This window comes from Ostrinia nubilalis, chromosome 22, assembly GCF_963855985.1.
Source record: "Ostrinia nubilalis chromosome 22, ilOstNubi1.1, whole genome shotgun sequence".
Classification (NCBI taxonomy): domain Eukaryota; kingdom Metazoa; phylum Arthropoda; class Insecta; order Lepidoptera; family Crambidae; genus Ostrinia; species Ostrinia nubilalis.
In genome coordinates, this window is record NC_087109.1 from 8,035,811 (window position 1) to 8,063,438 (window position 27,628).

The 27,628-nt window shown below is 39.0% G+C and overlaps 2 protein-coding genes across 2 annotated transcripts in view; one reads left to right on the forward strand and one right to left on the reverse strand.

Moving 5' to 3' along the window:
• The window catches only part of LOC135082666 (phosphoinositide 3-kinase regulatory subunit 4), a 29,841-nt gene extending 18,074 nt beyond the window's left edge, over positions 1-11,767 (reverse strand). Inside the window, exons 1-10 of the mRNA XM_063977454.1 lie at positions 11,463-11,767; positions 10,570-10,750; positions 9,862-10,032; positions 8,763-8,951; positions 7,586-7,674; positions 5,153-5,362; positions 4,444-4,684; positions 3,772-3,990; positions 1,757-1,949; positions 338-447 (exon numbers count right to left, since the gene is read on the reverse strand). Coding sequence (XP_063833524.1) covers positions 338-447; positions 1,757-1,949; positions 3,772-3,990; positions 4,444-4,684; positions 5,153-5,362; positions 7,586-7,674; positions 8,763-8,951; positions 9,862-10,032; positions 10,570-10,750; positions 11,463-11,554 — 1,695 coding nt within the window. The 5' untranslated portion in view covers positions 11,555-11,767. The remainder of the gene's footprint in view (positions 1-337; positions 448-1,756; positions 1,950-3,771; positions 3,991-4,443; positions 4,685-5,152; positions 5,363-7,585; positions 7,675-8,762; positions 8,952-9,861; positions 10,033-10,569; positions 10,751-11,462) is intronic.
• A 1,870-nt stretch (positions 11,768-13,637) lies between these two features.
• On the forward strand, positions 13,638-27,586 carry LOC135083060 (stromal membrane-associated protein 1-like). The gene is made up of 7 exons (XM_063977824.1): positions 13,638-13,838; positions 18,304-18,434; positions 24,562-24,740; positions 25,051-25,070; positions 25,195-25,255; positions 25,684-25,792; positions 26,212-27,586. The coding sequence occupies exons 1-7, from the start codon at positions 13,721-13,723 to the stop codon at positions 26,896-26,898; spliced, it is 1,305 nt and encodes a 434-aa protein (XP_063833894.1). The 5' UTR covers positions 13,638-13,720; the 3' UTR covers positions 26,899-27,586.
• Positions 27,587-27,628: the final 42 nt, after the last annotated feature.

Consider the following 27,628-nt stretch of genomic DNA (forward strand, 5'->3'; position numbering starts at 1 on the left):
GAAATCTATGCAGTGTACCTACCATGAGTTTACGTTAGGTGTGCTCGCTAGCGAAAACGTCAAAAATCTCTATGGAGATTTTGTTTCTTGAAAGTAGCCGCTAGGGGCGCTGCACAATATGTCATACAATTAATGTCATTTTTTTACGCAGTCGCTAGCGAGCACACGTAACGTAAACTCATGGTAAGCACACAGTTATAGTTTTTATCAAAATCAACCTCAAGACACTGCAGCATTTTTCTTTATTTTTGCTAGCTTTGGATTTGTTTAATCCAGTACACTTGAAAAAATCACACTAAAAATTAAATAACTCGTAGTGAAATAATTATTTTCTTACCATTTCATGTAATGCTGAAAGTTCTGTTTCGTAGTTTATATTGGTTGCTTCTTTGTCGACCATATTTTGAGTTTGATCGAGGAACCTCACTGCGGTTTCAGCCAATTTTGCTGCATCAAAAATGAAATGTTATTAACAAATGTTTCGATTTAATGACAGATTAAGTTTCCTCTGGGGCATACTTGGCCTTGGGTAGGAGGGGTGACATATGACGTGACAGAGCATACAAGTCTGAAGCACATCTGAAGTCTCGCTGACGTTTGACGTTACAAAAACCACCCACTCAGGAACTAACTCAGTTATGCGCTAGACCTGTAAAGTCCGGTCGCCGAGCATGTAGAATTTCGTCCAATGACCCCAAAGCTACGCATCCTTATCGCTCGCGTGTAAATATTGCTGTCGCGACTGTGCGACGGGCGGCCGCAGTGAGTGTGCGAGCGCGACAGCAATATAATTACGCTAGTCATATCTACTCACCTATACTATTAGCGTAGGCTATCCGTACAGGTACCGCGGGGTCCTACTCAGGGAACACGTTGCAGTCTGCTTTGGGCAGGTTCCGTAGTCCGTACCATGAAGAAATTATTGTTCCTACCAATCTATGGCACCTATGTTGCAGTGGGCGGGGCACATAGCTCGTAGAGCTGATGGCCATTGGGACAGAAAAGTTTTCGAGTAGCGATTACGGGCCGGAAAACGTAAAAGTGGGCCGACGATCTGGTTAAAGGTCGCGGGAAGTATCTAGATGCGGTCGTTGTAGAAACCTTTAGGGGAGGCCATTGTCCAGCAGTGGACGTCATTTGGCTCATCATCATCATCATCATCATCTCAGCCATAGGACGTCCACTGCTGAACATAGGCCTCCCCCAATGCTTTCCATGTTGCCCGGTTGGTAGCCTGTGTCCAGCGACAGTGTCATTTGGCTGAAAAGAACGAATGAACGAACTTACCTATACTGTTAGCGTATGCTATCCGTACGGGTACCGCGGGGTCCGTAGCTCTAGGGGCAAGTTCCGGTAGGATATACTCAGGGAACACATTGCAGTCTGCTTTGGGCAGGTTCCGTACCATGAAGAAATTATTGTTCCTACGAACTATAGCTGGGGCACATAGCTCGTAGAGCTGAGGCCGTTGGGGCAGAAGTTCTCGAGTGACGACCACGGGCCGGGAGATGTAGTGTGGGCAGGCCTCCTAAATGGACCGACGATCTGATGAAGGTCGCGGGAAGTATCTAGATGCGGTCGTCGTAGATATCTTTAGGGGAGGCGTTTGTCTAACAGTGGAAGTCATTTGACTTATGCCCGTTTTCACCATCAATCAAAAATTCTGTTATGTGTTACCTTACCTATAGGGGTAACTTAAAAAATAGGGATTGATGGTGAAAACGGGTATAAAACGAACGATGTACGATGGACTCACCTATACTGTTAGCGTAGGCTATCCGTACGGGTACCGCGGGGTCCGTAGCTCTAGGGGCCAGTTCGGGTAGGATATACTCAGGGAACACGTTGCAGTCCGCTTTGGGCAGGTTCCGTACGAGGCCGACGCATTTCGCCGCGGTGCAAACGGCCGCGGCGCGGACGCGGGACACTGAATCGTGAGACAGGTGGATCTGTGGGACGAAATAAAAGGTTAATTAATATGATAGCCGATTGAATAATGAAACGATTTTCAGGGCTAGAATTAAATGTTTCTAATACGTTAAACGTTAACGTTACTAGAATTAAATCGAAATACGTCAGTGTTTCGGTCTCAATTTAACCGCGATGTAGAGATCTTACGACCAAAACAAGATCTATTTTAAAGCTTGTGATTTTTGGGCAGTTAAGACTCATTGAGAATTTCAGTGGTAGTTAATCTGAAAAACTTCACGATAGCGCTAGTTAAGTTGGCAGACATGTCACTGTCATTGGGTTTGTTTTTTATTGGCATTGTAGTTGCCCCGTTCTCGTCAAAAGCGTGAAACTCTAAAATAGTCTGCAAACCGGTTTTGAAAATGCATGAAAAACGGTTTAACCGGTTCTTGTTTCGGTGAAACCGGTTTTGTCACCCCTATTCACAATGTAAGCTAGAATCCGCTCCAGCTGAGCTAGGATGCGCGCCGTGATAAAATCTTATTGATGTTTTAGGCGATGAGGTTATCGCGTAAAATCGATAAAAGTGCGATAGAGCTTATCGCGGCGTGCATCTTAGGCCTCAGGCCCTCGACTCGAGGATCAGGCCCTCGCCGCGGGCCCGGCTGTCTCGCTCGGAGCTGTGACACTGGCCACTCACCACGTAAGGCAGGATGCGGTCCAGCACGGTCTCACAGCAGCCGCAGGATCTCAAGGCTGCGCAGCTTGGAGGTGCAGTGACGTCACTCGTGGCGCGACGAGGATCAGGCCCTCGCTGCGGGCCCGGCTGTCTCGCTCGGGGCGTGACACTGGCCACTCACCACGTAAGGCAGGATGCGGTCCAGCACGGTCTCCTCGGAGAAGCAGCTTGGAGGCGCAGTGACGTCACTCGTGGCGCGACGAGGATCAGGCCCTCGCCGCGGGCCCGGCTGTCTCGCTCGGGGCGTGACACTGGCCACTCACCACGTAAGGCAGGATGCGGTCCAGCACAGTCTCCTCGGAGCAGCAGCTTGGAGGTGCAGTGACGTCACTCGTGGCGCGACGAGGATCAGGCCCTCGCTGCGGGCCCGGCTGTCTCGCTCGGGGCTGTGAAACTGGCCACTCACCACGTAAGGCAGGATGCGGTCCAGCACGGTCTCCTCGGAGCAGCAGCTTAAAGGTGCAGTGACGTCACTCGTGGCGCGACGAGGATCAGGCCCTCGCTGCGGGCCCGGCTGTCTCGCTCGGGGCTGTGACACTGGCCACTCACCACGTAAGGCAGGATGCGGTCCAGCACGGTCTCCTCGGAGCAGCAGCTTGGAGGTGCAGTGACGTCACACGTGGCGCGACGAGGATCAGGCCCTCGCCGCGGGCCCGGCTGTCTCGCTCGGGGCTGTGACACTCGCCACTCACCACGTAAGGCAGGATGCGGTCCAGCACGGTCTCCTCGGAGCAGCAGCTTGGAGGTGCAGTGACGTCACACGTGGCGCGACGAGGATCAGGCCCTCGCCGCGGGCCCGGCTGTCTCGCTCGGGGCTGTGACACTCGCCACTCACCACGTAAGGCAGGATGCGGTCCAGCACGGTCTCCTCGGAGCAGCAGCTTGGAGGTGCAGTGACGTCACACGTGGCGCGACGAGGATCAGGCCCTCGCTGCGGGCCCGGCTGTCTCGCTCGGGGCTGTGACACTGGCCACTCACCACGTAAGGCAGGATGCGGTCCAGCACGGTCTCCTCGGAGCAGCAGCTTGGAGGTGCAGTGACGTCACTCGTGGCGCGACGAGGATCAGGCCCTCGCTGCGGGCCCGGCTGTCTCGCTCGGGGCTGTGACACTGGCCACTCACCACGTAAGGCAGGATGCGGTCCAGCACGGTCTCCTCGGAGCAGCTCTCGCACAGTAGCCGCAGGATCTCGAGGCTGCGCAGCTTGGAGGTGCAGTGGTGCAGGCCGCGCGCGCACGACGTCACGAGTGACGCGACGAGGATCAGGCCCTCGCTGTCAGGCCCTAGCTGTCTTGGTTCCGGTGCTTTTTCTTCTTCTTCTTCGTAGTCTGATACATTAAGCTGGGAAAGGGTTGTGGGATTAATTCTCTTTCTCTACCCGCTACCCCCCTCTTTCTCTCCTACATCTATAACTTGCCCTCCATTCCCCTACCTTCTCCTCCCCATGTTACTCTCTCTCTCTCTATTTTTCTCTCTTTCCCCCCTCTATTTATGTCTCTCTACCCTTCCCACTATTAAACTTTTTAAAGTGTCCTGATTGAAGCAAGATTATTTTCATGCGAGATGAAATCGCATCGCCCACTCGCGATTGGCACCACTCATCATTCGCGCCATTGTCATAGACACTAGGACTAGACTAGAGACAGAACCAGTGTCGAATACAAATACAGTAGCCCGCATTAGCAGCCTTCAGTCTAAGATAATTTGCAGCTAAATTACCTAAGTCACAGAAACCCAATGGAGCTACCTACAAACTAAATCTTAAAGTTACCTATCCACCTTCTTAGTACTTACCTTCAACACTTTGAAGTCATCCTTCATCAACGCATCAATGCTCGCAGCGCCCTGCTGTTCCGTGGTCTCGTCCACCAGATCTTGATAGTTCTTGGCGTCGGACGGCTGAGTGAATATCTTGATGATGTTCCGTATATCCTGATGGATGCGCAGGATCTTCTCGTCTGGAGGCAGGATCGGCTGCGCCGAGAATATCAGCATGTAGGACTGGAGGAAGGAGTAGAAGTACTCTGGGAATAACCTGTGTAAAAGAAAAGTAAGTGAATATTCTGTTAGGTATTTAATCTAGTAGGTGTTCAACGTCCCGTAATGTGAAACGACAATCAAATATTAATCAATACTCAAAAAGAGATTCGGACACTGCTTCTGATTGGTCAAATACTGAAATTCAATCAATCAAAAACTTGGCGTTACGCTGAAGTTTCAATTAAACATTGCCGATATTAAGGTTGCAGGAAGCACCTAGAACCGGTCGTTGTGAAAATTGTTGGGGGAGACCATTGTCCAGCAATTGACGTAATTGGGTTGAAACTTGAAACATAATCATTTATTTGCTTTTTGACATTCTGACATACGATTCCCTACCCCAAACTAGCGTCTTTCGAATATCGTCGTATCGCTAGACGCAACAAGACGCTATTGTAAGGGGTTAATTGCTCCTTAAAATAAAAAAGCTTTAAAATTATCAGTCATCTCATTTAAAACTCACTTCCCCCTAGCCTCATCCAGATACAGCTCGGCACTCCGCCTGTCCTTAGGGCTCCGCTCAGTCATGGAGTGCAATAATTCCCTCAGCTGAGGGTCGCTGCCTTCTGGGAGCGTCATGGTACTGGGACGATCCTCGCCGTTACGGTAGGCTAGTAGACCGGGCAAGTCCAGCGCTGGGGTACCGTCGTTCCAGAGTTCTAGTAGCGCACACCTGTATTATGAAATAAATTAAAAAATTTACATTTTACACTACAACATCTAGTCATCTAGCAACGCTTGTACGGCTTTGTATGGCTTTGTTTTGGTTTATTAACAACACAATAACATTAACAACAATGTTACAAAATTTAAAAATGTTTTACAGTATTATTGATGCCAACTTAGCCTAGGTGCAGGCCACCGATTTTTAGTTGGCTGATAGTTGGGTCGGACTGTTGATCAGTATGGAGATGTATGGAAGTGCGCACATTACACCGATTTGGTACCGGCCGATTCTTCATACAAATTAGAATCGGGCCCAACTATCGGCCAAGTAATTTTTATGCACCCAATATTTTTTTTATTGTCCCATGGAAAGCTAAGTTGATAAGCTACTTACGAGGGGCGGCTGAAAAGTTTTGAGCCTAAGTATCTTCAAGTGTTATTATTGACTCACGCTAAATTTAATTAATTTGCCAATAACCTCCTTAGTATATGTACAAAGTTTCATTTCATTAGCGTCATCAGTCTTTTAGTAATTCATCCGTAAACATCATCATGTCTCAGTCATCCGCGCAATGTACGAAATTGAAGTACACAGATGTCATAAAATACCTCATAAAGTGGAACAAAACGCTGACCGTAACATTTGAAGAGATGTCTAGAGTTTATGGGGAGTTTGGGCCTTCATTTGCCACCATGAAAGATTGGATCCGATAATTCAAGCATGGCAGGGAGTCGCTAAAAGATGACCTCAAGTCAGGGCGGCCAGATTTCGCCATTAACGAATAAAATAATGAAAATTTAAAGAATCTTGATTTAGAGATCAGCGAATTAAGCTGTGACATATAGCTGAAACCATAGGCATTAGCAAGGAACGTATTTGCGATATTTTTCTTACTCATTTGCACATGAAATAGGGGTGCGTGTGATGGGTGCCAAAAATGCTCACGCCGTTCGACAACCAGCGTCGAGCCACAACTTCGCAAGAGTTTTAGGACATCTTTGGCCATAATCCTAACAATTTTTTTTCTCACATTGTCACTATTGATAAATAATAGATCCGGCAGTACGATCTAGAGTCAAAATAAGAGTCAATGCAATGGATTCAAAAGGGAAACCGCCGCCGCGGAAATTCAAAGTGGAACGATCGACACCCAAGCTCATAGCCACTATTTTTGGGATTGTGGAGGTATTTTATTCATTGACTACCTACTTAAAAAAAACTACAATAAACGGGGATTATTATGCTGTACTGCTGATAAAAGTGCGTCAAGTGGTTGTTGAAATATTAAGATGCAAACTGGCGAAAGGAAATCTGTTATTGCAAGACAATTCGCCCGCGTACACCGCGCATTTTGCATGGCTTGCCCCGGGTAAAACTGGATTTCAAGAAATTAATCACCCACCACACAGTTTAGTCCGAATCCCTAGCTATTTTGTCTAATTCTCAAATTGGAAAAAAGACCTCCAGGAACGAAGGTTTTTGAGTGACAAAGAAATGAAGGCGGCGTTAAAGGCTCATTTCGAAGGCAAAGATTGCGAATTTTTTTTCAGTGGGATAAAAGCTCTTTTACACAAATGTAAGAAGTCCATTGTAGTAGAGGGAGATTAAATAGAAAAATATATTTTTTATACTTTTCTATCGGCATTTTTAATACCCTAGGCTCAAAACTTTTCAGCCGCCCCTCGTATATGAGACGTCAAGTAATGTCGTTAACGCCATACATAGGAATACTTGTGGTTAAGGCAATTAGCAAATCCTACTTGTTAATCGACTTTTTATTGATACAAATTAGTGGTTACACATAGTTTAAATACAATTATCGTTTATGTAGTCGTCGTATTTTCTATTTCTAGATAAACTACAGCCAATACACCATATACTCGTAGTATACAACTTACCGTATACGTTTCCTCTTTGCAATGGAGGGAAGTCGAACCTTAACTTCGAACTCCTCCTATGCTCTTCTGATTAATTTCGTTGCGAGTCCAATGACAGTTTAATTGACTAAGAGCTAGTGAACGCCAGACCTACGTCATTTTATAAAAGCTGAAAGTTTGTCAGCGTATGCTCCCAATATAGGATATATTATTACTCTATAACTTTGCCCCGGGACAAACTTGACCTTCACTGGTTGGGTTTTTATTGACGGTCAAGCTGTAGATCCTGGCTACACAGGACTTGCAGCGGTGGGAACGAGAGGTGGGAATAGTCCTGTAGTATACAACTTACCCAGCTGAGAAGATGTCCATACTCGGCACGAGCTCGCCTACTTTACAAGGCGATTCGCTTAGCAAGAGGCCACCGGATTTGTCATCACTCTACAAAAGAAAATGTTTTATTTAAAACATTATTTTTTCTACATACGGCTTAGATTTTACGTCTTTCTCTCAGAATGATGCCAACAATTTATTTACGTATTTATTACACACGGAGAATAAACGAAGTTGTTAAAAACCATCATCTCAGTGAGGGCTATCGTTTTCATACTTAACATGTGGCACCACTATTAACGAGTGACTGGACCTTACTTTAGAGTGGCGCCGACTAGTATAGCAAATGCAATATGCCTTCTACCAGCTTCAATATCAACAGTTGGCTACTAGCGAGTGATAGAACTTTTCCCTACAGTGACGCCAACTGGTGAGTGCATATACGATAGCCCTCATTTAGCACAGCTTGTCTAGTAATACATCGGCCGTTTGGTGTAGTGGTTCAGAATGTGCTACTATGCCAAGAGGTCCCGGGTTCGATTCCCGGCCGGGCAGAAATTGAAATGATGAATTTTAATTTCTGTGACGGGTCTGGGTGTTACTATGTATAATATGTATGTATTTAAAAAAAAAAGTATATAAGTAGTATATCCGTTAAGCTAGCACCCATAACACAAGCATTAAGTTGCTTACTTTGGGGCTAGCTGGCGATGTGTGGAATTGTCTAAAGATTTACATAATTATATTATGTCTATGCAGAAATCGGTAGGAATAGTCAGCGTCAAATAGCTCGTAACACCCAAAATAGCCAAAAAGTTCGCAAAACGTCTTTGTTACAATTGGAATAAAGTTGTGTTGTCAACTTTTTGGCCACTTTGGGTGTAACGAACTATTTAATGCTGCTGTACGAACATAGAAGTTTCAGTTTGCGCAGGAATCGGTCGTCATCGTTTCAGCCAAATGACGTCCACTGCTGGACAAAGGCCTCCCCCAAGGTTTTCCAAAAAGAGCGGTCCTGCGCCGCCTGCATCCAGGCACCTCCCACGACCTTCACCAGATCGTCAGTCCACCTACCTAGCGGGAGGCCTGCCCACACTACGTCGTCCGACTCTTTTTTATTATATTTAATTGTTATTTTATTTTGTACTTGCATCGAATAAATACTTTTTCTTTCTTTCTCTGGTTATACTGCTTACCATAGGTCTATTATTCGGATCAGGAGCCCTAACGAATCTCTCAGGCGCCACGTAGCAGAGCCTGCGTCGAGACGTGTCGAAGAAATAACTGAAGTCCGCCGGGTTGTCGTCGGGGAGAAACGTCGGCTTGAATGACGCTATGTCGGTGAGAAGCACCCATAGCCATGACGTCACCATTATGTTCTCGAGCTGTGGAAAAATAAGCTTTATTAGCTAGAAATAGATCATAAATGATGGTATAGAGGTGTTAAAGTTTAGCCAAAAAGATGTCCTGCAAATATCATCATAATATTATGTTCGATAATGATTAAGTCGGCCAGAATGACGCGATATATCGGTGAGAAGCACCCACAGTCATGACGTCACCATTTTGTTCTCCAGCTGTGGTAAAATAAAATAAGCTTTATTAGCTAGAAATGGACTGAAATGAAATGACAAAAAAAAAGGATGTTTTCAAGGCGAGAGTGAATAGGCACAAAACACAGGGCAGATAATATGTACCATCCTAGCCTAGACTGCAACCCAATTAACATCAGGTGCGATTGTGGTCAAATATCTGCCTTGTTATGCATAAAAAAAATGTGGTAATTAATTATTATAAAATTTTAATTCGTGTCCAGAAATAAATGTGTAAAATGATAGATTTTTTATTATGTCAATATTTTATACAATTTCATTTTGTGAAATGAAAAATCGAATAAAATTGTCACATTACTGACCCTAATTTTATATACCTAGCGGAAGGAATATGTATTAACTTTGTAATGACCAAATAATGACTTGCCAGTGCCACTTTTATAAAGACTATGGAGAGAGACATACTTTCATGGTGACTAAAGTCACCTGTGCGCGCGCGCCTTTACGTAAGTATTTAATATTGAGTTACATTTCTTTTTTTTTCAAACTGAAATTCACCCAAGTCATAGACAAAAGCTAATTCCTGGTAATGGAGACATGTAAAGTGCCCCATAAGGGCTACCTTTTCTTTTTTTTATATTTACTATATTCTGACGTTCATAAGTGCCACTTGTGGTCTAAACTGAATAAATATTTTTAATTTTGATTTTTTGATTTTTATTTTAATCCCAAATGTAAATACCTTAATATCCCCATGGCAGATCCCCAGCTTATGCATCCGGTGCAGCGCGTACAGCACTTGGAAGGTGATCCACTTCTTCTCGAGGGCCGTGAGGAAGGGCCGCGTGGACATGCGGTCGTACACACTGTATTTGCAATACTCGCGCATGAGAAGCCCTGCTTTGTCTGTGAGCTGAAATAACGTTAAAGTTAGCAGATTACTGTGAAAATATTATTTTCTATGTTTCTACATAAAGGCTTAAAAAACAGATTACTTAAATCTTAATTATTCATTCATAGAGTTTAGATTATTAGATCACAAGAATTTTAAGCATTACTATGAAACTATGAATTTTTATATTGTTAACCGGAGCAATTAAACTTTCATTAAAAACTGCTTTTAAAGATTTAGAAAGAAAATGTAATAAACTAATAGACAGATTAGAACTTTTGCATGTGTAATATTCATGTGTTACTGGAATGATTTGAAAAAACTGCTCTTTTCAATTAAACAAATTAGAGGGTAGGTACAAATTACTGACGATTTTATAATAACGTGTTTAGAACCATAATTGATATTTACAAATTTGGACCTAGTAGGTAGTCTTTAGGGACCTGATAACAATTACTGACTAAATTAAATAAATAGGTCTCAAACTTTTTATGTATAAACTAAAAATTAAATCAAAGGAAAATTGTAATAAGTGGGTAGTTTACACAAAATTCTTACAATAACTCTCTGGAATGGCAAGCAATTGAAGGCCGAAGCCAATTGCTCTTTGATCTTTAGGATCCGCTCCTTGTGTTCTGCCAGCGGCAGCGATGGGTCATGCACCGCGAACACTTTGACCACGACCAGTCCCTCGCGGGATCTCGCTCGAGCCACTTTGAGGAACCTCGTAGAGCCCAAGCTGTAAATGATTTTTATTTATTTGCAAGTATCTTCGAAGGTTTTCAGTAGGGGTTGTATCAGGAAAAACTATTTTGATTGAGCTCTTATGCATGATTCATAGTGAAAAAAAGACTAAATACCTAAATCTATTTTTAAAAAGTTTTTAAACTACCCTCATAAAAATGAGGGCTGAGGAATCAATATCGAGAAAAGAAATTTCCTTAAAATATTTTATTATGAACATATTTCTACTACATATTATTTACTGATTGTTTATTCTTTACTGTGTTTTATATCAGTTCATAATAATTACCATGTGGGTAATTATTTACTTAGTAAGGTAGTTAAAAATTAAACGGCATTTTTCTATCATAAAATAAAGGCCTTTAGAGCCAGTTTTGAAGCTAACTAATCACTTTTTGATTATTTAGTCAAAGTAAACATTTAATTTGGTCAATGATAAGCTTGTATGACTACTTTTAATTAGTTTGGAGATACAGTTATTATAAATCTCTGTGTCTCCTTCAGCAATGCACTATTTATATTTATATTTAAATTGTGTTACTACCATTGTAAAAGTTTTGTGCAATAAAGAAATATTATTATTATTATTATTATTATAAAAATGCTCATATATTTGCTCATTAAAAAGTAAATAGTGGGTAGGTAAGTTTTGTTTCATCATTATAACAAAGGAGTGGTCGTTTTTATCTACAAACGAAATAGCGTACCTCTGATCAAAGGACAAGTCAACATGGTCGCTCAGGTAGTGCTCCACGGGGTATATTTGCGACGGAGCGACACCCACAAGCTGATTACCCATTATATTCCAAGTAATTAAATAAAAATATAACGAATTACTCTTGTCACATCACTTTCACCAGTTTAACTTTGAAAATTCGTAGCAAACCAAAACTTTTCTTTGTCTATTACAACAAACGCTAAAGATTGTTGTGCTTGAAAAATCACACGATGCCCGCAGATTTTTTTAACACAATTTTTTGTTTTCAAAACACGAAACTGAACAGCTGTAATATTTTTGACACAACTGTGCGCAACTGTGCGCAACAATAGTGACAGTGACACTAGTTAGTGAGGTGCAGAGATGTGATTGAAAAATCGAGTCGAAGATAAGCGCTGCCGCTGGTGCTGATAACATTTAACTACTTATCTAAAATGAACTCTGTAGGTACTGTTTGTTTAATTATAATATTCAAGCGTAAAGTACACAAATTCAGTAATCCATATCATGCTGCCAACTTACGTTTGTTGGCTCTATACAAGTATCTGTCATATATTACGTTTGCAGATAATCGAGCAATTTAAGAAGAAGAGAGAACTTAAATAGATACAAGAATAATTATGATACTCAATCAATACTCAATATGTTTATTGCTTCCTCAATAGTACCTACATAAGTAAATGACAATAATCAGTAAATAAGAAAGTATAAATAAAGTGTTCGTTCGTTCGTTTCAGCCAAAAGACGTCCACTGCTGGACAAAGGCCTCCCCCAAGGATTTCCACAAATAAAGTGTAACTTCATCCATTTCAAGCGAGTGGCTTCTTTGGTCAAGTAAAAAACACTAGACCACTAGATTTTAATATTGTGCAGATGATTATACAGTGTGAGTCACGTTAAAGTGTACTTATGAAAATAGATGAAACCAGACCTTTTTTTATCGACAAAAAAGAGGTCAAATTTTATTTTAGATTTTTTTTTTAATTTTTTATAGAATTTTTTTTCTTCCAATTATTGTAAAGAAAACGTAATAACTTGTAAACTAAGCGGTATATCCTGATAAAATAAAAACAGTAATAATGCTAAATAACAGGCGATACAGAAAAAAATACATGAAATACACAAAAAAGGCCAACAAATAATAAAAAATGATACTTTTTGAAAAAAATCTGCTTTTAAATTCGTCTTTTTTTTTGTTATTTGATAAATTTCTCCAAAAAATGCCCCTATAACCGGTGGTTTTTATTACTTTGTATTATTCTCTATCGTATTACCTTCGTTCAACCAAAAATCGCATGTCTCTATCCCTATCCATAAAGTTTGCAATGATCGTTTGAACTAAGCCTCTCCGGGCGCGCCATTCAACGCTTCGTTAACAACGAAACTGAAAATGGCTCTTGATTTGTAATTTTGATAAAGGCAAGTTAAATTTCAAATAAAAACAAAAGATTTCGAAGTAAAATAAGCATTTTAGTTAAAATTAAAATTGTCTCTACCTGTAGCGGAGAATAATGTTGTGGCAGGCATTTGTTCAAACGATCATAGCAAATGTTGTGATAGGGATAAAGACATGCGATTTTTGGTTTTACAAAGGTAATACGATAGAAAATAATACAAAGTAGTAAAATCCACCGGTTATACGGGCATTTTTTGGAGAAATTTATCAAATAACCAAAAAAACACGAATTTAAAAGCAGATTTTTTTCAAAAAGTATCATTTTTTATTATTTTTTGGCCTTTTTTGTATATTTTATATATGTTTTTAGTATTGCCTGTTATTTAGCATTATTACTGTTTTTATTTTATCAGGATATACCGCTTAGTTTAAAAGTTATTACGTTATCTTTACAATAAGGAATTGGAAGAAAAAAAATTCTATAAAAAATTAAAAAAAAATCTCAAAAAAATTTTGACCTCTTTTTTGTCGATAAAAATAGGTCTAGTTTCATTTATTTTCATATGTACACTTTGACGTGACTCACACTGTATATTACCACCAGAGTTGGTATTTAATAATCTTTTAAAAACATAATCGAATATATCACTTCCCTATTATGTGATTTTAACGCCATCTAATAACAAAATTTAGAAGTAAAATCATAGACAAATGTTTTTGACATTTGACAATACACCTCATCATCTTTGTCCTGTCAATTTCGTCTATGGTCTCTCTCTTTCCTTCTACAAACAAGCATTACACCCATTTTCGTTGAAAGTATTATCGTTTAAATAGAATACTTCACAGAAATGACTTCAAAAAGTGAAAAAGATCGAGCCAAACAAATCCAGGATCGATGTCAGAACATACTAATGCAGATGCTGAAGGATGAGGACAACAAATACTGTGTCGACTGTGACGCGAAAGGTATTTTTTATTTTTACTGTTTTCATAGGAATTACTCATAATCCGCGAGCTTCTGTTGTCCTAGTTGACTTTCTAATGTTTTGTTTGTTCAGTTTTACTTCACAGTGGTTATAATGTGTAGAGGTCCTTGAACCTTCCTCAAAAATATTGTAACGTATTCAGTGAGTCATTTATTCGCGAATAATTGCTGTGTTATCAATGCCAGGCCAAATTACGTGCACTTTAGGAGCCCAGTACATCATCTGGGTCGGGTCAGCACTCAGTATCGGAAATTAATTCCATTAACCTCAATGAATCTTATGAAGAAACAAGTCAATTCCATGTTCAGTTGAAAAGCTAGTAGAATGAGAAGGGACTGATAGAAATACTAATCTGGAGATTTGGAGTAAATACAAGACTGTTCCTGGATACTTTGAAATGTTCTTTTAGGCATTTTAATAATTAGGGGAGGTAAAAAGGAAGTAAACTTAGTGTAATTTCAATTATGCATCAAATGTACTTCCTTCCTTATTAATTGTATATTTCTAAATTGCAATCAGATTTCCTGTTGAGATATTCTCATAATTATAAAAAAGTTAAAGTATATTGCAAAAACTGGTTTCCTATTAATAAGCAGTAAAATTGTGCAACATAAATCTTTTTTTTTTTCAATCAAGATTATACAACTAATAGAATTTTTATTAGCATGATAATAACCTTTTTTGTTGTTTGATATAAATAATAATTGAAGATTCAGTTGTGTAAACCTGCGTAGTTAGTACTCATCGACATTTCTGTAAAAATATCAATAGCATTTATGTTAAGCTTGACTCCAGTAAATCATAAACCCACATTTTGTCACAAAGTTAAGTCATAGATTCTCTCACCTTTATAGGTGTTTTTTCTCCTCTTACCTATTTCCTCTTTATAGGTATTTACATTTTTAAATTTGTAAAAAAAGGTTTAAACAATGAAAAAAGGCCTTGTCTTCCAATTTTGTAACAGTTTGAGGAAACGGCAAATTACTTTTTGTTTGCCTAAATGATGAAATGGATGCCAAGGTCAGCATCTAATTTATTAGCCAATCATATTATGTCAGTCTCCAAAGGCAAATTATAGCATCATTTCCTTTTTTTAATAGTAATAATTGGGCTTTCCATAATTTATTGAGAAAATAGCTTTTATTGTAATGAAACTACTCTATTTATTTATTTAACCGACTGACACGGTAAGAGGCTAGCGGTACCATATGGCAGCGGTTCCCGAATGGTTCCGTAAGGCCGCAAGGGTTCCGTAAAAAATATTATCCCACGTTTCGTGACCAACGTTGTTCGCTCGCACCGACTTGTTTACGCACAAGGGAGGGGCAGGGCGTGCGGGCGGAGTAGTACGGGGGTTCCGCTAGGAAAAGTATAATCAATTAGGGTTCCTTGGCAAAAAAAAATTGGGAAACCCTGCCATATGGTACCAGCATTTTTTTTCTAGATTACAGGTCGGATCATTTTTTTAATGCTTGTATAGCATTATGTAGACCATAATTATGAACATATTTAAAACAACAAAAATCAGACACTTTAAGAAAGAAAACTCAGTCTATAATGGGTTAAATTAAATATGCAAACAAAATATTTTTTTTTGGTCTTTGTTTTTTTCTTTCACTTTTCAGCTGTCTTTTTTGAGGCTATCGATTTTTACAGGCTATTCAACATTTACTTACTAGGCAAACTAAACTATTACTTTAACAGCCAACATAATATTAATTAAAGCACTTCAATTATTTTTTAGTTGCAAGAAGTTTTTTACGTTGTATCCAATTTATGACTGATGCTATAAGCATCAATAAAAAGTTTATTAATCTATAAATTCTACCTTAAAGTACTTACCTGTATGTTACGATAAAAAAGATAAAATCAATTGTTTCATTATCAATTACTAAATATCTAGACTTCTACTATCATCAGTCAGATTCTCTAAGAAAAAATTACCATTAATTTGTATGGTATCACCATTAGCCTGGGGGCGTATACAATGACTACTCATTTAAACCCTTCAAATGCTTGTTTCAATAGAAATATTGTGAGACACATAGCTACATGTTATTATATTATTATGCTATGTATTTAAATTAAAAATTACGAAAAAAATGTGAAAACTTTTTATATGAAAAAGAATAGATAGTAATTTGTAATTGATTATGTACTAAAGCAACACATCCAACAGGTAAATTAAATTTAGCTTTATCAGACTAAACATGGCTTTAATCCCTGACTTAGTATCAAAGGGTTTCCACCTTTTTGCATTTCCAAAGGTCATGGGTCAGTCAGAGAACCTTTGTGGCGCGCGGCAAAGAAACATTGTTAGTGATGTCATATCATATCGGTAGTACACTTCCGATAGTGTAATTTGTAGTAGGTATCTACAATGTATCAATAAAAAAAAACTCGTAAAACTCTTTTATTTTTTTGCTTTAATCTTTTAAAAAGCGTTTTTATGTCAATAAATTTTGTAATCAACTTGTTCATTGATTAAAAAGTATTGCAATAGTTGCATACAATTTTATGGATTAGTGTCAAAAAGTAAAATACCTAGCGAAAATATTAATGAAGTAAACAAGTTACTAGGTACTTAAATTAGTTTTATTGGTTAAATTATGATTATGTCAGTATTATCCAAGTTTTAAATTTGAGAGACTATTGATACTTCTACAACACTGTGGTAGTAGTAAGTGATCAATTTGTCGACAATTTTTCACGTTGAAACTTGAGCGTTAAATAGCTATAAAAAGGCACCATATGATTTAATGGTCTATTGTTTTCTTCGTCCATAACAACATGCTATCGATTTTGCTTTATGTTAGTAAAAGACGTATCACGTATATCATATTTGTAACATACTAGAGTGCTATGTTGTAAAACGCAAACGATTCAAAGTCGAAAGTTTTTCGCGCTATTCGAGAACCGTGAGTGGCTTTTTTTCCATAAACCGACATTAGCAAAAAAAACAAAGGTGCTGGGTAAATTTAACGCACCCTAGGGCTTAAGTGGGAATTAAGATCGCAAAAGATAAAGATAATAAAAACGTCACAGTGCTACTATTATCTCAGGGATAAATAAAACATGAAAAGCCACTCTTAACTCCAGGAAAACCTTTTTAACAAAATAAGGAAAGACACCGCGTCCAATTTGATTAAAGCAAACGCCAATTACTTAGCGCTGTATAAATTTACAGGATGTATTTGTTTACTTCTGATGGAATGGAACTGCTGATAAAAACATCAGAAGCTTTTGTAAAGACGTGTTTCTGTGATAGGAGACTAGAGTGGAGCGGTCTTAGCGCTGTATAAATTTACAGGATGTATTTGTTTACTTCTGATGGTACTGATGGTAACTGCTGATAAAAACATCAGAAGCTTTTGTAAAGACGTGTTTCTATGATAGGAGACTAGAGTAGAGCGGTCGCTATAAGGCCCGATTTTTAAGTCGAATCGGAATCGGAAGTGTTTAAATAACCAATCAGATTTCCGAACCGATGATGATCGGAGAGGTTACGTGGAAATTATGAAATCTGACTGGTTCTTCCTCTCCTCTCCGCTTTAGTGGAAACCGGGCCTAAACGTCAGATGGCAAGAGGCGACAAAATGCTAACTAAAAGAACGAGTCTAGTTGGTGGCCCAAAAAAGCAAAAAAAGAACTTTATTCAACCCTGATGAAAAGCATACCGTTGAAGGTATTGAGGAGGCATCAGAACTTTGAAAGAACTGCAACTTCTTTTCAGTTATAAATTGGTTACTGCAAACGATCAGTTAAAAGGTCATCCACGCATTCCTAGGCGTGGGAAAGTATGGGAAATAGATTCGCGTTTTTTCTTTGTTTTACAAACTTCGTACGCTCTATCTTGCCCAGTCCCAGTATCAATATGAATACGCCTTGCCTTGAAGAAGGCCGCTGTCAGCGAGCGTATTATTCACCGTAATCGAAGCAATACGGGTCAAATACTAATGGTTCAGCAGAGCGTGTCGATTGATAGCAGCGACAGGCACGACAAGAATGTTTAAAAACTTTAATTTAGTAACTTTAAGTTGCCTTCTTTATCTCTTAAATCACCAAAGGTGACATTAGAAAAGGAAACACATTGTTTTTAGTAAACTATATTTAAATCTTTCGTATAGGAAGTGTACAACAGTGTGGTTCCGGCAAAGTAGAAACCATTGCCGCTCTTTCCCTAGATGTCAGTAAAGGCAATTCCGTAATCGTCTCTTATAGACCCACAACAATTTATAAATGCGAACATCTTGTCTCCCCAACCCATCTGACCAGCTTAAAGAGAATACAAATCTTTCATTTTCCTGTGGTAAATTGAAAATGCTGTGCTCCTGCAGCGCAGTGCCTGCAGCAAGCCAGCAAATGACCTGAAGATGTTATGCACGTCATCTTTTGCAAATTCAACTTAATTTGACTGGTATTTTATATGATGAATCCTTTACCAGGTCCCCGCTGGGCGTCATGGAACCTGGGCATCTTCCTGTGCATCCGGTGCGCCGGCATCCACCGCAACCTGGGCGTCCACATCTCTAAGGTCAAGAGCGTCAACCTCGACTCGTGGACACCTGAACAAGTTGTAAGTTTACTTACCATAGAGACTTTAAGCTATGTGATATGATACAATTTGCATCTTTCTTTGTTAAAGCGATTATGCACTGCATTCGATTGGAATCCGAGAGTTAGGCTGGTTTCCTAAAAAAAACTTTTTAGTCCGTCTTTAATATAAAAAAATATTGGACACGTATATTTTTTATTGTCAATCAAACAAATAATTACAAAGTTATAGTGTGTTGAAGTGCCGCGCGACGTCACAAAGTGCTGCACTTTTACGCACTCACTGACGTCACGGGCCTTTTATTTAGAACTTTGGCACGCATTATCTCTTTACATTTTCATTAGTTTTAAAAAGTGAAAAATACGTGTCGAGTAGTTTTTGATAAGCTAACTGACGGACTAATTAAACTCTTGCTTTTTTACCCAGGAACCATCCCTATTTAATGTTGTATGTATAAAGATTTAACCGGTTGTATCAGATGCTGTGCATCATCGCCCTAAGTCTTACTAACTTATTTTCTCCCTGGGCCAGAAACTAGGTACGCGCATCATAGCTAACTTGCCCCTAAGATAGGGGTTCCCAAAGTGTGCGCCGCGGCGTGACATACTTTATCGACGTCAAAATGTATAGGCAAAATCGATAAAGTGGCGCGCATCCCTAGGCCTATTGGTGCGCCATAGAAAGTAAAGAAGGGCGCCGTGAGTCAAACTTTTACGCCGCATTGGCGCTTGAAAACCTTCCCACGTAATTTACCCGCCCCACAGTAGTTTGATTTTAAAAATAGGTGGACATACGATCGAAAGTCATAATTTCACCGAAACAAAAATTGTTTTGGATAGCATTTTGAATGCTGATCAACATTTGTCATTTTGCATTTTTCGATAAAACGAGCCTTTCATGCTTAAAAAAAATATGACAAGAAAATTTGTATGGAGAAAAATCATTTTTATTTTTTTTCTGGCTACTGTTGCAAACTGTAGCGGTCAAACCTTATGTAGTCGTAAGTACCTATGGTGGCGAATATTACTACATAAATACTTTTTGCGGGCACGCGCGGCCAAGCGAGTAATGGACATGCAAAATTTTAAATATTTTTATTTATGGATTATTGATTTTAATGCACTTAAAGTAATTATTAATAGAAAAATATACTTAGTCTAACTTACTACAGCCCCCTATTACCTCATTTCACGCCAAAACCTTTCAAACTAGAACCTACGTTTGTAGGTACTAGGTAGCCTAAGTCGATTATTGACAATATAATATTCACTACTGGTCTACTGGTTATGGTGTAAGGTAGATTAGGTAGATATCTACCCTTTACCTAGCTATGTAGGGTCATGGAGGCAACAGTGACTCGGTCGGCTACAGTGGCTCAGTCATGTTTCGACCTGAAGGCATAGGAATATACAGTGTGTCCGGGCATGTAGTGATCAAACTTTAAGGGCGTAATCTATGGACAATTTTATCGGTGAAAATACTTTAAATTTGGGGCTTGACCCATTTCTCGCATATTTACAAGGATTTAAGTTTTTAATTTTAAGTTTTCACCTCTTCCTTCAAAAACAAGTGATAGAGTGGGTAACTTAACATTAATAAGCAAATATTTTATATCATGCGATAGCCAATAAAATTATCTACTAGTAGAAGTAGAAAACAGACACAAGTTTCATACATTTTAAGGGAGTAAGAATGGATTTAATTGGAAATAAACATTTTTTTTTCACATCTTTTTCAGTTATTTCCCAACACAAGAAAAACCAGGTCGTTAAGGTATGTTTTATTTGCATTGTATTATTAGTATTTGAGCCATTCTACAAAACGAATGTAAATTTATTAGTCTACGTCTATTAGTTTCGACGTAATTGTTGAACAGAGATACCCATTCCCAGCGGTTTCCATAGTAATCGGAATAGGTTGTGTGATTCTTTCAGGCAGTGCATTTTCGCATGTCGCGTGCGCTATGGAAACCGCTGGGAAGGGGTATCTTTGTTCAACAATTACGTCGAAACTAATAGACGTAGACTAATAAATTTACATTCGTTTTGTAGAATAGCTCAAATACTAATAATACAATGCAAATAAAACATACCTTAACGACCTGGTTTTTCTTGTGTTGGGAAATAACTGAAAAAGATGTGAAAAAAATCGTGTTTATTTCTAATTAAATCCATTCTTACACCCTTAAAATGTATGAAACTTGTATCTGTTTTCTACTTCTACTAATAGATAATTTAATTGGCTATCGCATGATATAAAATTTTTGCTTATTAATGTTAAACTACCCACGCTATCACTTGTTTTTGAAGGAAGAGGTGAAAACTTAAAATTAAAAACTTAAATCCTTGTAAATATGCGAGAAATGGGTCAAGCCCCAAATTTAAAGTATTTTCACCGATAAAATTGTCCATAGATTACGCCCTTAAAGTTTGATCACTACATGCCCGGACACACTGTATATTTGTCTCTTTTACCGATTCAAAGGTCTTGGTACCCGAACACGTTTAAACCAGTTTGCTCGCCGGTCAAGTGCCGTGCGGAAGGGTGAGGGAATGTTTTTTGTTTTCGCGCCCACTAAATTACATTCTAAGGTGAGTTTCGATTGTTTTCATATCTTTGTTTGTTGCTATAGGTAATAGCCGTTATATTTATCGGATAGTAGGTCTTGTATCAATTGTCTTTAATCCGAATTTTGACTAATTTGTTTTACATCTTGGTTTTTTTGATCAAATATTTACAAAATGGCGTAGAAGTACACAGTGACTCAATTTTAATACTTTATACGAATTCAATATTTTTATAACTTTAAATCGAATTTTGTTTTTTATTTAAAGAATGCCACGGAAAAAAACCGACAGAAAAATAGGGAAGAAATAAATAACGAAGAGATTGAGATGACTTAAGATCTTATAGGTAGCAATAAAAGTAATAAGAGTCGTGTTGAATTGTTGATTATAATAAGAATAGCTTGTGCAGTTTTGTTATTATTTCTAATAAAAAACTACGCGGAATGGGCATTTTCTTTTCATATAAATACTGCCGTACCACGTTAATACTGTGTACCACGGTAGTGAGTCAGTGTGTACACCTAGTAGTCCACAGTGGCTCAATTATCATTTTTTTGTTTTAGGTTCCTACTTTGACATAAGCAGTAAATAATGTAGAATCATGAGTGCTCAGTTACAGTTCAATAGTGTATCTAAAATGTGAGCAAATTTTAGGCCAATATTAAAGCGATATCTATTTTTATTAAGCTTCGAAAAAAAAGTGAGTCACTGTTGCCTCCCTGACCCTACCTACTTCTTGGCACTTATAATACCGACAGACATGATTAAAAAAAGTCTTCAAGCAAGAACCCTTGACTTCAATGGTTATGAAAGATTTTTTTACTTTCTAGAGTAGTCCTGAATAGATCCTTAAATCATTTTGACTGTCATAATCGATTACACGAAACTAACCCGCTACCTACAGCGGGATAGTTTCAATTTTGATAGAACTGTAATAAGTTCTTCTGTTGAATAGTCTTATACTTTCGCAAAAATATTCTTTTATTTTGGCTTCTTTAAAGAGGTGTGAGTTCCTTTCCCTTTATCTTTTTAAAAAGATAATGTACATAACACCTTCATCAAGTAGGTCACCTTCTTTTCAAACATAAGGTTTGAAATATAACACCTTTATCCAATCATCAAACTGAGAAAAATCTGAAATCCGACATTAATCACCTTCTTCCTTTCATGTCTTCAATTATTATCTTCGTTCGAAAAACAAAAAAGATATTTTAGCCTAATTCACTTATCTTGAACAGAGTGTTCAAAATAAGTAAAATTTTATAAAAAAAAATAAAACCGACTCCAAAAAACCTACACTAAAACGTAGAAAAATAATTACTAATTACCTACTTATTTATTAGGACGAATTATTAATATTTATGTAGGTATACCATGATTGATACTTTTGGAGTCGGTGCCAAGATTATGAAACATGTAAAGTTTGCCTGCACCGACTCCAAAAGTATCAATCATGGTATACCTACATAAATATTAATAATTCGTCCTAATAAATAAGTAGGTAATTAGTAATTATTTTTCTACGTTTTAGTGTAGGTTTTTTGGAGTCGGTTTTATTTTTTTTTATAAAATTTTACTTATTTCTTGCTTTTTAGTTAACTAATTATTACCTTGATGTTACCACTAAAGGTAGGCAGTACACTGAGACCAAAAAAAATTGGTTCATAATCGGCGGAGATATTGCGTATAAAAAAGTTCATCCCCAATTTTCCACCCTTGGGGGTGAAATATTTTCTTCAAATTCGCATAAAACCACCCTTTTGATAATACCTATTCAACAAAAAAATAATCGTTCAAATTGGTTTATAATCGGCGGAGATATTGCGTATAAAAAAGTTCATCCCCAATTTTTCACCCTTGGGGGTTGTTTTTTTTATTATTAAATTTAAATGGGACCACCCTTGAGGTATTACCTATACGCTGAAAAAAGATTTGTTCAAATCGGTTCATAATTGGCGGAGTTATCGCGTAACAAACATAGAAAAAAAAAAAAAAAAAAAAACATACGGGTCGAATTGAGAACCTCCTCCTTTTTTGAAGTCGGTTGATAATCAAAGTCACTCACATACTTACTTTTTCCGAAAGAATCCAATAGGCAGTTATGAAGTACACCAAAATGTTATCACATTATCTGCACCATGTATCAGCAGTTTTTGTGTACGTTAGTTGGCATATAAAACTATAGGTAGATGTGAACATAATGGATCTGCAATACGGCTCGGAAACGTGACCTCTCAATATAGGCCTTATAAATAAGCTCAAAATTGTACAACGTGCTATGGAGAGGTTGTTCGATGTTTATTTACGATATTGAATCAGAAATGAGGAGGAGATCCATAAACGAACTAAAGTCGCTGACATAGCCCAACGGATTAGCAAGCTAAAGTGGCATAATACGCAGAAGTAATGGCCGATGGGGCAGCAAGGTTCTGAAGGCCACGTACCGGAAAGCGCAGCGTAGGACGTCCACCCACAAGGTGGAACGACGACCTCATAAAGGTAGCAGGAAGGCCCTGGATGCAGGCCACCACCAAGCGGCCATTGTGGAAATCATTGGGGGAGGCTTATGTCCAGCAGTGGACGTCCTAAGGTTGAAATGATGATGGATGATGAATAATGTGTGGAAGAGGGTTACGGATATTCCCATTTATGATGGAATTATTCGACTTAACTTGAATAAAGAGCCATAAAAATGTATTGTTTACTATATGAGTTGAAACTCTTACTGAACCCACTACCTACTGTAATCGATTATTACAGTCAAAATGATTTAAGGGATCTATTCAGGACTACTCTAGAAAGTAAAAAAATCTTTCATAACCATTGAAGTCAAGGGTTCTTGCTTGAAGACTTTTTTTAATCATGTCTGTCGGTATTATAAGTGCCAAGAAGTAGGTACCTACATAGCTAGGTAAAGGGTAGATATCTACCTAATCTACCTTACACCATAACCAGTAGACCAGTAGTGAATATTTTACTGTCAATAATCGACTTAGGCTACCTAGTACCTACAAACGTAGGTTCTAGTTTGAAAGGTTTTGGCGTGAAATGAGGTAATAGGGGGCTGTAGTAAGTTAGACTAAGTATATTTTTCTATTAATAATTACTTTAAGTGCATTAAAATCAATAATCTATAAATAAAAATATTTAAAATTTTGCATGTCCATTACTCGCTTGGCCGCGCGTGCCCGCAAAAAGTATTTATGTAGTAATATTCGCCACCATAGGTACTTACGACTACATAAGGTTTGACCGCTACAGTTTGCAACAGTAGCCAGAAAAAAAATAAAAATGATTTTTCTCCATACAAATTTTCTTGTCATATTTTTTTTAAGCATGAAAGGCTCGTTTTATCGAAAAATGTATAATGACAAATGTTGATCAGCATTCAAAATGCTATCCAAAACAATTTTTGTTTCGGTGAAATTATGACTTTCGATCGTATGTCCACCTATTTTTAAAATCAAACTACTGTGCGCCCGTCTTTCTACTGCATCTTTTTCAAAGGGTAAGAAAAAGGTTTCGGAACCCCTATCCTAAGAAGCTACGTACGCCCATCTTTGACGTCACTATCCCTACAGGTATCCCTCCAACAAATGGGCAATTCCCGCGCGCGCGCTGTGTACGAAGCCAATCTCCCCGACTCGTTCCGGCGGCCGCAGAACGACTCCTCGCTTGAGGCCTTCATCCGCGCCAAGTACGAGCAGAAGAAGTACATCGCCAAGGAGTGGGTGCCGCCGCCCACGCCCAAGGTTAACTGGTGAGTACCAAGAGATCCTTTTAGCTAGATGCTTGAGTCAAGCAATCAACGTCCTGGTCCATAATGGATGGGTGACCGTTCAAAAATACAGTAACGAATACTTACCAAGAAGAGAACTGCGTTGAGCATTTCCAAAGTTACGGCGTAACGTAGTACATGGACACGCTGAAAGTCAACTGGTGAGTACTAAGAGACTATCTTAGAGAGAGAACAGATCTTTTTGCTACTTTGGAGTCAAGCAATCAACATCGTGGTCAGGACTGGATGGGTGACAGATCAGAAATAAACTAACAAGTACAACGTCAAGCAGTGGGTCCTCCCACACTACAAGTAAACTGGAAATTACAGCTCAAAAAACTAGGTCTAAGTAACCTTTAAGCCACTTTAAGTTAAGCTCTTTCAAAATTAAGCGTCAAATCAGTTAAGAGTTAGTAGCTGCAAATCGTACTGTTAGTAGAGCAGAAGAAGTACATCGCCAAGGAGTGGGTGCCGCCGCCCACGCCCAAGGTCAACTGGTAAGGGTTCCTTAAGAATCGTTAAGCACTTCCTATGTTAAGTAGCCAACGCCGTGGTTAGTACTGGACGGGTGGCCATTCAACACTTCCAAGGTTAAGCAATAGATTTTTACTTTGTTCTAGTTGGACCTAAGACCTGGTTTCCAAGGCGGAGCTGTGCGGAAAAGAATAACCAATTTTGATTAATCAATCAGATTTCATCATTCAGGAAATCTGATTCCAAACAATTCTCCGCTCCGCCTTGGTGGAAATAAGGCCTAACGAGTAACGACTACATTGCTAAGGTGCCAAATTCTACACCAATAAAAAAGCAATCAAATTTCAGCTACAAAAAATACTAACATTACAGATTTTCGATCCTTTTTCGATTATCACTTTTAAAACGTTAAAAAGATCCCATAAAAATTTCTTCAATTCTTTGCTTTCAGGGATAAAGAGATAGATGAAGAAATGGAGAGGCAGAAACGGAAAAAGAAGTCCACCACCTCAGGACTGGGACCACTGCCCGCGCCGACCACTAGCGACAAGAAATACAACGTAAGTGCACTTACAATATTTTGCACAAAAAGTAATTAATTCACTTACAACAGTTTGCGCAATAGGTGTAATTAAAAAAAGAGATATACAAATCTAAGCTAATAGTTGGTCACTACTACTGTCAGGCATGATGGACTTCTCTAATAAAATAATTAATCAATATTTGACCCCTACTCTTCCCGCGGGTGTCGTAAGAGGCGACTTAAGCGTGGAGATTATGGCAAAACCCTCCACTAAAGTGGAGGAGGCTCATAATTCAGCAGTGGGCTGTAAAGGGCTGTTGATGATGATGATTTGACTTTCAAAACATTCCAATTAAAAGTCAATTGCCCATCATAGTGAGATAAACTCACCAAATGTAACAACTTTATATCTATGCCCTATGATGACAAATAATAATTATTTCATTGTATTTCCAGAAATCGGACGTCATACCCAGTCTACCGAAGCCGAAATCGTCCGTCAGCCCGAAACTAGGGCGAAGCACCCCCACCAATACGGTCCAGGCCGAACCTAGCAAGCCTTCTAACGGCTCCGCTGACCTCCTAGGCCTGGATTCCGCCAAACCAGACCCTAAACCGGCAAACAACGACGATATCTTCTCCTCATTCTTCTCCGCACCTCAAGAAAAACCCGCAGAAGTGAAGCCAGAAGACTCCAAGGCCGATCTCAAGGTGGAAGAAGAGAACTTCTTCAAACAGGCCGCGCCCACGGAAAAGGAGAAGTCTAAGTTAACCAAGGACAGTATATTAGCTCTGTACAGTCAAACGCCATCTACGAACTTAGTTAACCAATTCAATCCGGCGCCCGCGCAACCGGCGTACCAAGGGTTCGGGTATCAGCAGCCTTTTAACACAATGCCGGCGCAGAATGGTATGCAGTTCAATCAGTTTCAGCCTATGAACAACCAGTTTCAGCAGCCATTTGCCCCGCCAACACAGCAGCCATTGCCTAATCAGCAGTTCCCTCAAACAAACCAGTTCTTCAGCGGTCAACAGCCGCAGCAACCGCTGACGCAGCAATTCGGAGGCCTCAACTTAGGCCAGAGCTTCCCAAACTTCGCGCAAACGAATTCCAATGTTGCCAGCAATACGACTTGGCAGTAGACTGCACTGTTCAGTTAGATTTTTTCACTTGAGGCAACGCGTGTCTATGGGTGTTTGTCTATGGCGTTGAACGACTTCTCTATGCTACGTCTTGATCTTGGATCGTAAGGTTTACTATTATTATTGCAGCCTTAAAATTTTAGGGCGCAAATAACATCGAACTCCTTCTATGTCCTTCTGATTAATTTCTTTGCGGGTCCAATGACAGTTTAACTTTCCCCCGGGACAAACTTGACCTTCACTGGTTGGGTTTTTTTGGCGGTCGAGCTGTAGATCCTGGCTACACAGGAGTTGCAGCGGTGGGAATAGTCCCGTTTCAGGGCGCAAATATATTATTTTGTGTTTATCAACATTAAGTCGTTTTAAATTAGTACTTATTTGCGCGAAATCCCACAGATGTGGCATTTGTACTTACATTTCCTTTTAGTATTAAATTATCTTTACGCTTCAAAGTACCGTTCCATTCCCACGATAAATTTACATTTAATCTGATATCAAACTTATCTTATTACGTAAGCGTCACTAGTATTAAATATCTAGATCGAAACAAGGCTACAGACAAACATCCTTATGTGCATGCGATTAAGGTTTATTTTAATTTACGTACGCATTGTAGGTAATGTTTTTTCAAGTCATATATGAATGTAATTCAGTTCCACTGTTCATAGAGTGTAGACAAGTGTATCGGCTAGCTAAAGATCGTTGGAGAAAATCTAATGTGCCATTGCAA

Excerpts from the sequence above, each read along its gene's own strand:
- LOC135083060 (XM_063977824.1), top strand. The coding sequence starts at position 13,721 with ATGACTTCAAAAAGTGAAAAAGATCGAGCCAAACAAATCCAGGATCGA. Across the intron at positions 18,435-24,561 it reads CGTGGACACCTGAACAAGTT|GTATCCCTCCAACAAATGGG; the intron begins GTAAGTTTACTT and ends CTATCCCTACAG. Across the intron at positions 24,741-25,050 it reads CCCACGCCCAAGGTTAACTG|TGGGTCCTCCCACACTACAA; the intron begins GTGAGTACCAAG and ends AACGTCAAGCAG.